This window comes from Dermacentor silvarum, chromosome 1, assembly GCF_013339745.2.
Source record: "Dermacentor silvarum isolate Dsil-2018 chromosome 1, BIME_Dsil_1.4, whole genome shotgun sequence".
Taxonomy (NCBI): domain Eukaryota; kingdom Metazoa; phylum Arthropoda; class Arachnida; order Ixodida; family Ixodidae; genus Dermacentor; species Dermacentor silvarum.
The window spans coordinates 254,068,106-254,082,467 of NC_051154.1; the positions used below are offsets into that span (position 1 = coordinate 254,068,106).

Here is a 14,362-nt window from a genome sequence, read left to right on the forward strand (position 1 = left end):
GTGAGCCCTCGCAAATGCCCGTTGCACATTGGTAAGATGCGCGGAGGAAGACTTTCAAAAGCACGTATTTACTAGCACGTATTACTAGAACGTAGTTGCTAGCACGTAAATGCTTGCACGTGCAAGGGAGCTTACTGCATGCCGGAAACTGAAGAGTCGTGGGTCTTTACGGACCCGTGTTATGAGTGTGGCAGCGTTCACCAGTGGACAGAGGTCGTGGCTTTCCCTTCCAAGACTTCACTGCCCTTCAGCCGAACACTCACAAGTGTCAATAGTCTAAAATCGTTCAAAAATACGGTAAGTATTCAGGCCACTCGCAAAACACAGGCCGTGCAGCAGAGAGGCGACAGTGGGGCTTCGCTGATCACGCCTCGAGGAGTGCCTCACTGATTAGGGCTGTTTTGTGGCTGGCGGAATCTGGTTGCAGACTGTTGCTGGCCACTGTTGGACAGGAGGAAAGTGGTCCGAGAAGTTGGAGTGACAGTTGACATCGGCTGGAGGAGGCTCGATGTGCTCAGGCTCTTTCGCGGCGTCGACGTCGCATATTCGACGTGGATTGCTGCGGAGATAATATCGGGTCAAGCACTCTCAGCCTTGGAGTGTCGCTCACGAAGGTCTCATTCACCGCGCTCGACTGCATCGGGCTCCGGGATGGTGCCATGGGCGTTGCAGACGCGGCGACCCCGTCCGCACTCCCACTGCGCCTGCGCTGGTGCGGATGCGGGGGCCAATTGGGGAATCGGATGAAGACTCCGTCGGTTGTGAAGCCTTCAAACGAATCTCCCAGGTTGCCGGGTGGTAAAACAGCACACATTCGCCGCACCGTGGTGGCCAGCCGCCAGACAGGAGCGTGCAGCAGACTCGCCAGCTGCAACGGACAATCCACCATCTCCTCCTGCTCGCCTCCCCTTGCGACACCAGGACCGTTGACCATTTTGGCAATGGCATCGTGGAGGTCCACAGTAGCGCAGCTCCAGAATGACGCAGAGGCAACGCAAGTAAGGAATGGCGACGCTGTTGTGGCCCTCCCATTGGTTGCACTTCTGGCCAAGGAGCTCGTCAAGCAGGACGAACATTTGCTGCTCGCCGTTATTGTCGGTCTGCTCGACCAGCGGCCCTATCCAAGCTTTAACTGTTTCTAGGGCGTCCAAGCAACCAGCCGCTGAGGGCTCTGTAATAAGGCCTTTGATGCACTCACAGTTGCGCCGTCGCTCATTGTGCAGTGCCTCGAGCTTTTCCTTGGCAGCGAGGTGCCTGCCTGCTTTCGACTTTGCAATGGCCTCACTGCAGGCTGTCAGCACCTTGAGGGTCTTGAAAACCTGCTGTTTCCAGTTCTCCTTGGCTACGCTGGTGCAGAACACGGTCTCCTTGTCCCTGATCTGGCCGGGTAACTTTGCGCGCATTCTGTATATCTTTTGTGCTGCGTCGAAGTACTACAACGTCCTGCCGTCGATGTTATAACTGTTTCCACGACCTGCAAGCAACCAGCTGCTGAGGTCTCTGCAAGAAGGCAGATCTATTTGGAGTGAATTCTCAGAGTGAAAATGCTTGAAAGCATAAAACCACGTTTTGTTAAGGAAGTAACTGGAACGCCAATACATTTCTCCGCAAGGTTCGGGAATTAATTTATCGAAACTGAATGTTATCCTGAGAATTCGTTCCAAGTGGATCCGCCTTGCGAACTCCACGGCTAGAATTTGTAAATTGCATTATGGGCCATAAAATAATTAGTTTAAATGTAATTAGTGAATTATTGTTAAATAGTCGATTATGCATTTCAATTTTTTGTGCGAGTAATGTCCGCATCTTCGAGTAGACCAGCTCATGAACTAGAATTGTTCTATCTGCCGCAAGCAACCTTTAAACAGTTTCGAAAGTGTCTGCTGAAACACCCTGTGTGCGGAGACCCACGGAGACCCCGGCAACGACGGTTAAAATTCGCTTGGAGTGTCCATGTAAGCGCGGTCGCATTAATAGTAATAATCACCCTATAAAATTTCAACTATACAGACTCTAGAGTGTGTAAAAGAGCACGTTTATCGAGGTCAATTACTCACAGGGTACCCTGATCATGAAACGGAAATTTACAGAATAAAATTAGGTTGGAGTGCATACGGCAGGCATTACCAAATCCTGACTGGGATCTTGCCACTGTGTACAATCGTTGCATTCTACTGGTGCTAAGATATGGGGCAGAAACTTGGAGGTCAACAAAGAATCTCGAAAAAAGGTAAGGACACCACAAAGAGGGATGGAACGAAAAATTTTAGGCCTAACTTTAAGAGGCAAGTAGAGACCTTGAAATTTCACTTTCTTTCCACCAAATTGAGTTCGATTACTGTAGTTATTATGCAGCAGGTGGCTTGTATAGCAATCACCTGTCACACCAAATGATCGATTCGCGCTACGACCATTAGCACTCCCTTGGCGCAGCCAAACCGAGCGGCTGTCTGAATCAAAACCTGGGGTAGCTGTCAAAACCGCATCATGTTCACGCTTCGCGACATCTCGAATGTCACCAATCGCCATCAAATCGTTCTCGAACCACAGTCTGTCGGACACCGCACAAATGAATCCGAAATGTCTGTCCAGAAAGTCCTTCTCATATTTCGCATACCCATCCTTGTGCTCGTCCAATTTACGTCCGTGGGACCTGGGTCGCTCCGACACATTCTCGGCATCGCGGCACCCGTGCTACTTTCGAGCCCACCGTTTACGGGCAGCCTCTTTGGCACGATATTCACTGCTACTCGCCGCCCGTTTACTAGCTTTCTTCTTGCTACGCTAGGTGTCAGCTCATGCCTTACTGGTTTGCTTTGCCTCCTCATATAGGGCGCGGGAGTTTTCAGGGAAGTTCATGTCGTTACCGACTCGCAACAGGCCTGCCGCAACTTTACCAACGGACGAACACCAGTGCTGGCGGCTCAGATTCTAGGCCCGAGGCTGCAAGAATCCCATCAAATCACGTGGACGCCGGGTCACGCGGGACTGGAGGGGAACGAAAGGGCGAACGCCTTAGCTCGAGCGGTAATTAACCGAGCGGGGCAAAACCAATCGTCTCATCAATCCCCACCCTTTACCTTTGTGCTCCTGCCATCAAATTACTGCGACCGACTCGAGATCCAGCGACTCAACCGCAGGATTTATCCTCCCCCTCACAAAAATCTCAGCACTGAAGAGGCAATAGCCCTCAGACTTATCCAAACAAACACATTCCCAAACCTACACAGATGCAGCAAAATATACCCACAAACATATCGCGGTATCTGCCCCTGGTGCGGCGACACACGCCCTACACTCTTTCACATCTCGTAGGGGTGCGGGGGCAAACCTCAACATTTAAATACGCCTAACACGTCATTTGAGCGGTGGGAGGTACAGCTGACCGGCGATACCCTGGCGGGACAAGAAGCTCTCATCCAGCAAGTACGTCGAGCAGCCATGGCCAGTGGAGTCCTGGAATGAGGACACCACCCACTCGTCGTCAAGATCAATGATCTCGATGGTCTAAATAAATGTTTTTCTCTTTCTCTCAGGCACGGACATTGAGAAACTATGTAAGGGTACACATATACAGCTCCGCTGTAAAACGCTGCATGACGAACGCACTCGACGGCACCGAATACGACATCGTTTATGATGCCGAGGACTCTTGCGAAGCGTCCGATGAGGTAGACGTCTCGTATTTCCGACGAGGAGGAAGCTTGTGGCATTAACCAGCGAGATTTAGTAGCTTAGATTACGGTAAATAAAGGTACCTTGTTCAAAGTTTTTTCTTCTTTTTTTCTAAAAAGATATGGGTCGACCTATATACGAATTTATTTATTTTCTTGGCTAGTTCAATATAGAGCGAATGGCCTACACTCGTGTTCAACCTATATTGGGGTAAATACCATATTTATACTTTTGCTTTAATTTGATATTTTATTTTCATAAAATCATTATCTAATCTATCACCTGATTCTGGTCTCCCAATTATAATGCTTTGTTTGAATTCTTCTACATTTTTTTATTTCCTTTTTGCATTGGACAGCCCGCTTCTTGGCCAATCTCCCAGAGTGGGTATGTGCCACCAACTCTTACGTTTCTACCATCTACATCTACACTCCTAGGAAGCCAAGCTCCCGCCGAGCGCTGACTTCTCGTTTTTCTACCGGCTCGTTACTCCCCCTGTGGCCGTGCTGTTCAAGTCGTGGTGCGGGGAATTGGTCAAGTATCGGGCGGTTTATTTTTCTTTAGTTTCGTTAAGTACTTTCCTCTTATTGTGTAATTAATCTAATTGTGAGTTCCTAACGTCTCTTTCTTCTCCCGGCCAGAGGTCTTTCCTCTGGATGGCTTCACTTCCCAATAATGACATTCCTATAGAGGCTTTCTTGCACAGTGTATGCACAGCGTTCCAGTGGCCCTAGTGCCGACCAATGGGGGATTCATCCACGTGAAAAATCCAAAGGCGACTTGGATTTTTTTCCACAGCGACTTGGAGCTGTGGAAAGCAACCCCGCACTTCCAAAGCATAACCGATGTTCGATAGTTTGGCAGAGGGGGCATTCTATGCTGTTCGCCGGACCAGACCTGTGTGTCTGACTTTCTGCAGTGTCAAATGTTCGCGAATCACCCGGGGAGGCTTTTTATTCCTCCTCATCTAGCTTGCGTTAAGGGGCTAGTTCGTGGAGTTGACGTGAATCTGTGTGCTTCCGAGGTCCTGGAGATGTTCTCCCCGGCAGGTGCCGTCTCAGTCTATCGATGTTCACGCGTTTCTGATAATCAGAGTCCCACAGAGTCGGTCATTGTCACCTTTGCAGGCACAACTAGGCCATCAGAGATCAAGGCGTGGCCCTTATTATACAGGGTGGAAGCACTTTCTCCCCGACCAGTGCAATGCGTTCAGTGCTGGCGATATCGCCACAGTATTAAGGGATGTAGGTCTGATGTTCGGTGCCGCATTTGGAAAAACGTCTTCCTCTCAGAGCGAACGATGCTGTTTGTGTGAAGGTTCCCACCCTGCGGACTGTACGAAATGCCCTGCGAGAGACTAAGACCTTGAAATTATACAAATTATGAAAAGGAAACGGTGTTCGCGTCGTGAAGCTCGTGCCCTTGCATTAGAGAAATCATGTGGTTATGCTGAAGCTGCTGCTCGTCACTCCAAAGCTATGGATGCATCTCTTGTTGATGTTGTAGCTGCAGCTGCAGAGAAGGCTATGGCAAAAGCCCTTGACAGTTTATTTATGAACCTTTCAGAGACAATTGGGCAAGTTTTCACTTCTCAGTTGTCGCAACTTTTGCATGTTACTGCGCGTCCAAGTGTTCCTTCTGGAATCACAGTTCCTCATGAAAATATAAAGAAACACCAATCGACAGAGGCCTCGCCTCGCAGAACTGATGACACCGCAGCTCTCGCAACTCCTGTCAAACCTGAGGGCTTTAACAGTCACGAGACTGGTTCAGATACCACTGAGAACATGGATTTGGATGCTCGAACGTGTAAACGCCGTGCTTCTCCTAACTCCCCGAGAGCAACTACCCTCCATAAACTAAAAGCTAAAAAGAGTCAAAATGACAGCTTAACAAAGGATGATTTTCTAAAGGATAACATTCTACAGATGACAGTAAATGCTGCCGGAATATCGTCAACATAGGAAGCTTGAAAGTGCTGCAGTGGAACTGTCGTTCCATTTTTGCTGCAGCCGCTGATCTGTTATATCTCTGTGAAGAACTTTCTCCTGATTTGATTATTTTGCAAGAAACTTGGTTATCCACAGAAAAGAGTTTTCATTTAAAGAATTATCGCAGTTTTCGTCTAGATTGCCCTTCTCGTAGAGGGGGTTAGCATTTTTCATCTCAACAAAAATTTGTCACAGAGCTAAGTTTAGTCACTAGTCATTCTCTGCTGAAAGTGAGATTCTAGCATTGGATTTAACGCTTCCTGGATGCGCCCCATTTTCGGTAGTCAATGTTTATTTTCCTACAGGAGTTCTCAATACAGGTTCTCTTGATGCCGCGCTTGCAGCCTGCAGAAAGGATCTAATCATAGCTGGTGACTTTAATTCTCACCACGTATCATGGGGTTATCGGTCCGACTCTTATGGTAAAAGATTGTTGGATTGGGTTTCGTCAAATAATCTTAGCTGTGTAAATTCGAGAACCCCAACTTATGTATCCGGCCAATCGCGTTTGGTGTTAGACCTAACTTTTTCCAGTTCGGGTTGTGCAATTTTCTCCTGATCTGCTATCACCTCGGCCACAAATAGCGACCATCTTCCAATAATTTTTGAAGTCATGCGACCAATTTGGTCGAAAAGCATGTCCGCGCCTATGTTAACTATTGTAAATTTCAACATTCACTGCAATCAGCTTTAAATAAACAGGTTGGCCTAAATGATGAAGTTAAGGCAGTTAATTTGTGTCAAGTGATAAGTGACAGTTACAAAAAATCCAGCTTCAGTATGCAATCAACTAAAGGGGGTACTTATTCACCATGGTGGAATCCGGACTGTGAACGCGAATATAGAAGAAAGGCAGCCTGGAGAAAGTTACTGTATAATCAATGTCCACGTAATCGGAATGACTATAAATTTGCTGCAGCTACATTCAGGCGAACAGTTGACAAAGCGAAAGAAAATTATAACATTAAACATTACAGTTACCTATCGCAGTCTAGTGATAAAAAAGCCCTATTGAGGTTTCTACGGTCTAAAAAGATTGTTTCAGCCCCGATTAATGTAGAGTCTGTTAGCTTAACTTCCACTTAATTGGTACAGTCACTGGAGGAGATTGCAAAAGGCTTGGATCGTCTATTGACATCACTTCGCCCCTATCATATACCGGCGCCTGAAACAGCTAATAATTACATAGCAGTCACATTAGAAGAATTAATGAGAGCGGTAAAGATGCTACCAGCTTCAGCCCCAGGTCCTGATGGCATAACTACAGCAATGATAAAACTATTATTCGAATTATCTCCCCAGGATATGCCGAATCTTATAAATTTCTCGATTAAAAATGCATGGATTCATCCAGATTGGAAGGTTGCCAAAATAATTCCGCTTCTCAAAAAGCCGGGGGGTGGATATACAATAGATAACATTATACCTACTTCTCTGACCTCAAATCTCGTAAAGTTAATCGAGAGAGTTCTGTATGGTCACATCGATAGGTGGGATAGGCGAGAATCAAATATTAAGTGATTCTCAAATAGGATTCAGGCCCGGCTGCTCAATTTGGTGTGCTCATGTTGACTTGGAGAGTCGAATTCAACTCGCTCGCCGCAACAACTAGTACGCGGCCTTAGTCACATTAGACATTGCGAACGCGTATGACAGTGTCGATCACAGTACCTTAATTCAACAGACTCGAAAGTGTGAATCTCCCTCAGTATATAATTGCATGGATTCAAAATTTTCTAAGCGGATGCACATTTTATTGCTATCAAAACGGCGTGTCTTCTCACATTTACAAACAGACAAGGGGTGTTCCTCAAGGTGCAGTACTTTCTCCCGTATTAATATTTTACTAAATCACATCCCGACATATCATGACGTACAGGTGTACGTTTACGCTGATGATATCGCATTTTTCTCGGTATCAAATGATATACATAGCTTATATAAAACTTTGCAATCGTATTTGAATCAGATTGAAATTTGGCTAAAAAGAATACAAATTTCGCTAAATGTCAACAAAAGTGCAATCATTGTTTTTCCCTTAACTTTTCCTGTCCGAATAACACTGTCGTATGGCTAGGAGATAATTCCGCAGGTGCAATCTTTAAAATATCTGGGAATGATTTACACAGAAAAGCTTAATTGGAAGACACACATAGAATACATTGCATCTAAAGGAGCACGCGCAGTTGGTTTATTACGAAGAGTCAGCAGCAATCGTTTTGGAATGCGCAGGGAGACCTTGCTGATGATTTATTGTATGTATGTCCGCCCCATTCTAGAGTTTGGATGCGTGTTATTTTCTGGAGGTCCTACTTATAAATTACGCCCTCTGGTTCTTTTAGAACGCGAATCACTACGTCTATATCTCGGCCTTCCAAAATATGTAGCGAATAATATTCTTTATCATGAAACTCACCTGCCTTCTCTTAAACTCGTTTTTATATACTGACAGTCCAAACGTTACTGAACATATATGCTTCTCCCCAGAGATGCTCCTTCTATATGTTTATCAGAGAACCGACTGCATTCTTTGAGAATCAATGGTCCAGAGTGCATTGTCCCCAAGGTAGTTTTTGTGCAGAAACTATTAGAGCCATTACAATATCAATCCGTGATGTGGATTTTCAAATTTTCTCTACTGCGACAGTAAGCGTTGAATTCGATCATATATTTCGTAATAACGCTAAACTCCTGCCTATTCGATACCTAAAAAGTTTGTTACATGACCACCTCGAGAACCTCCAAATAAATGCAGTAATAGCCACATATGCTTCTGTCAGTGAAGAGAAGGCAGGAGTGGGTATTTTTTCGGCATCATTAAATTGATCTTTCTCCCTTCGACTACCCGACTTTACGCCAATATTTCAGGCGGAGTTATTAGCGATCATCCTAGCTCTACGAAAACTTCCCACATCTATTACTTCAGCCGTAATCTTAACCGACTCCTTGTCTGTTTGCTCCGCATTATCAGTGCCCAATTCGTCTATCATTCTCCGAGAATTTCATTCATCCATCCCCCAACATTTACGCCTTATCCATCTGGTATGGGTACCAGGGCACGTGGGGCTCACTTTAAACGAATCTGCAGACGCACTAGCAGCGGCATCTCTTAACGGCCCGGTACTGAGGATCCTAAGACCTTCGGCGTACGTCACTTCTGCGAGATTTAAAAAATTTTCTGTCGAACAAGAACATGTCAAATCATGTGTACTCAATAACACCGATTTTCAGCACCTTAGATTTCCTTGGCACAGCAGATAGTGTTCAACAAGAAAATTTGAAGTGTCATTTAATAGAATGCGTTGCCGAATATCAAGGCTTAATTTCTATTCCCATAGGTCTGGTTTGGCGCCTTCCCCTCAATACTTTTATTGCAATGAACCCGAAACTATGGATCATTTCTTTATAGAATGTCTTAGTGTCCATGCGTAGAAAACGACTTCTAGAAGGTCCCCTCCGCCAACTTGGATTGACCATTACGCTACCTATCATTCTATCTCTGGGGGCGTCGGCACTAGGACACCGCAATAGGAACGTATGTGATGCCATATTTAATTTTGTAATTGAAACAAGGAGACTGCCATGCTAATTTTTTTCACAATACAACAAAAATATTTCCTTCAAATCTTAAGATGCTATAGCATGAAAATTAATATTAACGATTAGAATTCATTTATTAGCTCATTCTTAAGTGAGGAAATCCCATTTAAGTATCCTTCATTTTTCTTCCCACTGCCGCCCGATTCATGGCCAATCCCCCGTGGTGTCTTGTGCTATCTCTATAGGCACCAAACCAAACCAAACCAAACCTAGGAATCGCAGCTGCGCGCTCCCAGTGAGTAAGGTTACTAGAGCTCATCTGCGAGACACGAATTTTCTTGTGCAGGCTTGTCACACTTCGACTATGAGAGGTAGATCTAGAAGATGGCGTGCAACCGAGATGACTCGGCATTGGAGTCGGTGGCATGTTGCGTTCGATTCATGTTTCCTTTAAAGAGCAGCTTGAAGAAGAAGCCAGCCTCCTGCCCCTTGTTTACGGTGAGGTTTAACATGCTCTTTGCATGGTGAGCTAGACAATGCTCTTTGTCTGATCGGCCCGCACAGCGAGCGACGACCCGTTGGGGCGCAGCAGGTCTCGGAACAACCTCATTGTACACTTCATAGGCGACTGCTATGTTGTATGTCTGGCCATCTGAACGGAGCTTATGGACACGCTGGTACAACTCGCTGGCCTTGAGGAATACCACTCTGGGGCATCCGTTAGAGCCCAGCATTGCAAACATTTTGCCGTTGCAACCTACCCGAATACAGAGCAATTGCACCCGTCAGGCAGCGTATTCAGCATGTCCTTGGTGGTGTTCTCAAACACATACACATTTTCCTTTGCTTCGTTGAAGATCTGATCAAACATGAACGCTTGGTCCTTGTTGGGCTTCACCGTATCGCGGCATAAAATTTGTGAATTTTGCGCGTGACCTAGAATGCTTGTGAAGTTGCCAACACCGGCTGCGCATGTAGACGTCTGCTACAGAAGCCAGGTGGCAGCTCTTATTTTGGGCGTCAACATTTCACTTCCACGGTGAAAACTAAATCGTTGTTTTTGTCCTTCTTTTCTCGCAGGTCTCTTCTTCATCATACCGTGCATAGATACCTACTGTAAGGTGGATCTACGTACAGTATCCTTCGATGTTCCCCCGCAAGAGGTGAGATATGTATTTACTGAATGTCCTGCTTTACCTTTCGATAAATTCTCTGTCTAGTTTCCTGGCCACAGTATCAAAATCTCGCCTTTGGCTCACTGGCAGTCTTACGAAAATTCCAGATTAAAAGAGCACCTAAATACAGATGAGAATATGAAAATAATTTTCTTTCTGTAGGCAATCATCTTATTTGGTCGCTGTAGCTGCGTGTTTGTAGTTTCATAAAAGTAAGTAATGTTGTTGATATCTTTCGCACTATCTGCGACAGTTTGCTGCTATACGTGCTGATAAGCAAAACTACAGATTCAATATAGGCACCTCACCGGAAGCCCCATGGTAGGTACCCAGCAAGGCAATGCTCAGTACGCCAAGTGCCCAGTACGCCAGTACTGTTTGATTTTCTTTCCCTAAATAACTTATTACCAGACTGGAGGGCCTGCTACGAAAAGTCAACAAGGTTTATCTTTCATAAATTTGAGCTAGCTGATTCGCTTGCTGATTTGCCGGAGGAAATTGTTATGCTAGCTTTACATAAACAACTAAAGTGTTCTTGTTGCAACTAATTTATGACAAAATAATCATTGACGAGTCTTTTGCACGTACAACACCAGCACGTCACAAGTACTTTCGAACAATTCGTGAATACACGCACAGCGCAAATTATTTTGGAACGTCTTGATTCATTTTTACAGCCAGAGAATGAAATCAACTTGACCCTTCAGTCACAAACATTTCGTTTCAAGAGAATGTTCTAGCGTTGACCGAGGAAAGTTTGCGTGCATTTGTATTCCTGTGCTCACTTTTTTTTACTTATATTTGCAGTCTACTGTGATTTTTGTGTTCTTAGTTCGTGCATGCGTCACGATAACCTATAGTTATACAACCGCACTTCCCGCTACATTCCCCTTGTTGCGTTACAATTGATATTGTAACTTCTGCACTTGCATTCTGTGACAGTTGACATGATCATTTAGTAATCGTAAGACTGTATTACTTTGCGCTTTAGTATATTTCTTCCGAACACACTTACCCTCCAATCATGTTTTGATCTCCCTGTTATCATGTTGTCACGACTAAAGAAGATTTGTAGGATTTGGCACTATCGTTATAAGTTATCAATTATTTAGTGATTAAACAAATTATTCATAATCGTGCTAGCCACATAGCTCTGACTACATGAATTTTCCAGCTCGCATGTACCAATAGGCTATGCCCCCCCCCCCCCCCCTTTTAACAGCGGAGCTGTTTAAGCCGGGTGTAAGGTGTCAACCGCGAACAGAAAATGGGGGCCGATCCAGGCGGTAGTGCAGATAGGGTCCAAACACCATGACACATACCCATGTGATCTAGCGAAGCTGAGCCTGGCTAAATCTAGCTACACATAGTTGGGACTACTTAAGCTTAATCAGTCATCTAAAGCGAATAGATAGCCAATCAACAGCTAATTGGTAATTGATCAATAATCAATAAATTCCGGAAAAGCACAACTCGTAACACCAGGACCAGCTAAGTGCCGATCAGCTCCGCTGTTCCTTTAGCCTTGCGCCACTAGTGGAAGCTACGCTAATTTTTTTACGAATTGTAGCCGGTGAGCTTGTCAGGCGTATCCACTCGGAATGAATTTCCAGGATGACACCAGTTTGAAGATATGCACCATCAAACTCGCCGTAATAATGCACCGTTGTTCCACTTGCTTTTTTACTAAAATGGTGTTTTATACATTCAAGCACAAAAGTAACTTGAGCGCCCATGTATTTCGTCCCACACTTTGGGAAATAATATGTCGAAACTGGTGTCATCTGGACATTAATTTCAATTGGTGGATGCGTCTTGCAAACTCACCGGCTACAATTCGTAAATTGCAATTTGTGCCGTAAAGTAATTACCTAAGAAGTTCATTAGTCAATTTTTGTGAATTAGTTGAATATGTGTTTCGATTTCTCATGCTACTAATGTCCGCCTCATCGAATAACCCGGCTCAACGATGAGAATTTGTGTTACCTTCCACAGGCAATTTTTAAAAAAAATTCCGTAAAGCTTAATTTTGAAAACCCGGTAGTTTGAAGAACGTGCAACACGTCGACTTTGGCCGCGTTGCACGAGTGTTCGTCCCGGAGGCGAGTCGTAACACTATTTTTCTTTATTGCAGATTTCAGGTGTTTTAGATCCCACTAGGACAAATAAATGCGATTTGGGGGGCCGGATGTAAAGCCTCCTCTTGACCCTTATCCGCACCGTGCAGTATCTAAGTGATAATCTTGGGATATTCCGAATAATTTAGGTAAAAGCTGGCTGCTCGCTAGCGCGTTTCCGAGTCGTATGTTTATCCCACGTGCGTTTTGGAAGCGTCACGTGATCCTTTTTCTCGTTTTCTGTGCTTGTTTTCAGAAGCGCCTAGCTGCGTAGCAAACGTGCTCGTTGAGTTGCTGCTTTTCCAAACTAGGCGCGTCAGGCTAATTATAGCCTCGAGCATGGTCTCAAATTTCTCAGAAACAATCCACAAACAAAAAAAGGAGAAACCAGAAAAAAAATTCAAGAAAAGGCATCAAGACAATGAAAACGCGAGACGAGAAATTAAAAAAGCATGTTGTTGTTTTTTCCCCACTCCGGAGGGCAGGCTTCAGCTCCTTTCTGTTGTGTTGGTATTTCTTCTTGCATCGGAGCTGAAATGGCGGTTTATCTTTCAACCTTGTGGTCGCGATGACCTCTGGCTGCTTCGCTTATATTTAAAGGTCTCCTCCTGCCCAGCCCCGATAGCGATTGCAGAGCAGGGTGTCGGTTTTCACGTTTGCTTATTTTTCTCAGCCGCCGCAGCGTGCTTGTTTCTCGCGACTCGAGGTATAATTTTAGGGGAAACGCAAACACTCATCTCAGCAACGAGGAAGTCGCTCCGTTTTCTTTCGCCACTTCTGTTCACGTTTTGCTTTGTTTCTCAAGGACGAACTGAAAGTGAAAGGAAAAAAATGGAATTGTTGTGGTTGGGGCAGGAGACAGCTTGGTGCAGGCTCACTCTTGCAGGCTTGGCCTCGAGAGATTTAGGACACGAATTTTCTGCGCCCTCGGGCGGTGCAATATCCGGACCACCGCCCATGACAAGTGTGCATAGCGCTTCGAGTGCGCAACCGCGTTCCAATCGCATCTAGAGTCCTTCGCAGAGGACTTTTTGGAAAAGAACCGAACCAAAGCCTTCGCGAGAGCATAAGAGCTGAGCAAACAACAATGGCGAGAACGGATTCGTTTTTTGCGATTCGTTTTTCCAGTGACAGTGAAGTGAGAAAACAATGAGTAGCGTGCGACGCATTTTGATGGTAGCTTTAAATTGAGTTGACACCGCCCACTTCGAATGGTTGATGCTATGCGCGCTAATTGTGCGCAGAAAGCAGTACACCTATATCCCGTTATCTGTTTCATTTGCAGTGTAGTTTTTTTTTAAGCAACGCGAACGGCACTCAGTCAGAGTACTTATGCAACGGGGCTGTTCTGCAAAGCTACTTTAGCCTTCAGCCTTTTTTTCTTCTTCCTTGTTTTATTCATTGCGCGTTGGCAGTGGAAATTAATCTAGGCATTTCCACAACCACAGGATTTACAGTCGACATTGTTGTATATAAGGGTGTTCGAATATCGATATTTTCAAATCGAATCGAATACGATTAGTCGAGAAAAGCGACCTTCGAATATCGAATCAAATGTGGGTATTCCCAATTACTGAAAAAGCGAAATGAAAAGGTCCGTGGAGTCTGTGTGGCAGCAAAGGACTTGCTTACATTATTCGATATGTGCAATACCGTTGACTGGTTGTCCGGTCAACTGAGAAGCTTACCCGCCGCCATCGCCCAGTGGCTTCGGTGTTGCGCTGCTTAGCTCGAGGTCGGGTTCGATCCTGGCCATGCATGGCGGCCGCATTCTGATAGGGGCGGAATGCAAGAATGCGCGTGCACCGATGCATTAAGTGCTCGTTAAAGAACCCCACGTGGTCAACATTAATCGGCAGCACCC

At 45.3% G+C, this 14,362-nt stretch overlaps 1 protein-coding gene across 1 annotated transcript in view; it reads left to right on the plus strand.

Moving 5' to 3' along the window:
- Positions 1 to 14,362, plus strand: part of LOC119437058 (band 7 protein AGAP004871) — a 390,673-nt gene that overhangs the window by 347,309 nt on the left and 29,002 nt on the right. The window contains exon 5 of the mRNA XM_037704130.2: positions 10,287 to 10,369. Within this exon, the coding sequence (XP_037560058.1) occupies positions 10,287 to 10,369 (83 nt within the window). The remainder of the gene's footprint in view (positions 1 to 10,286; positions 10,370 to 14,362) is intronic.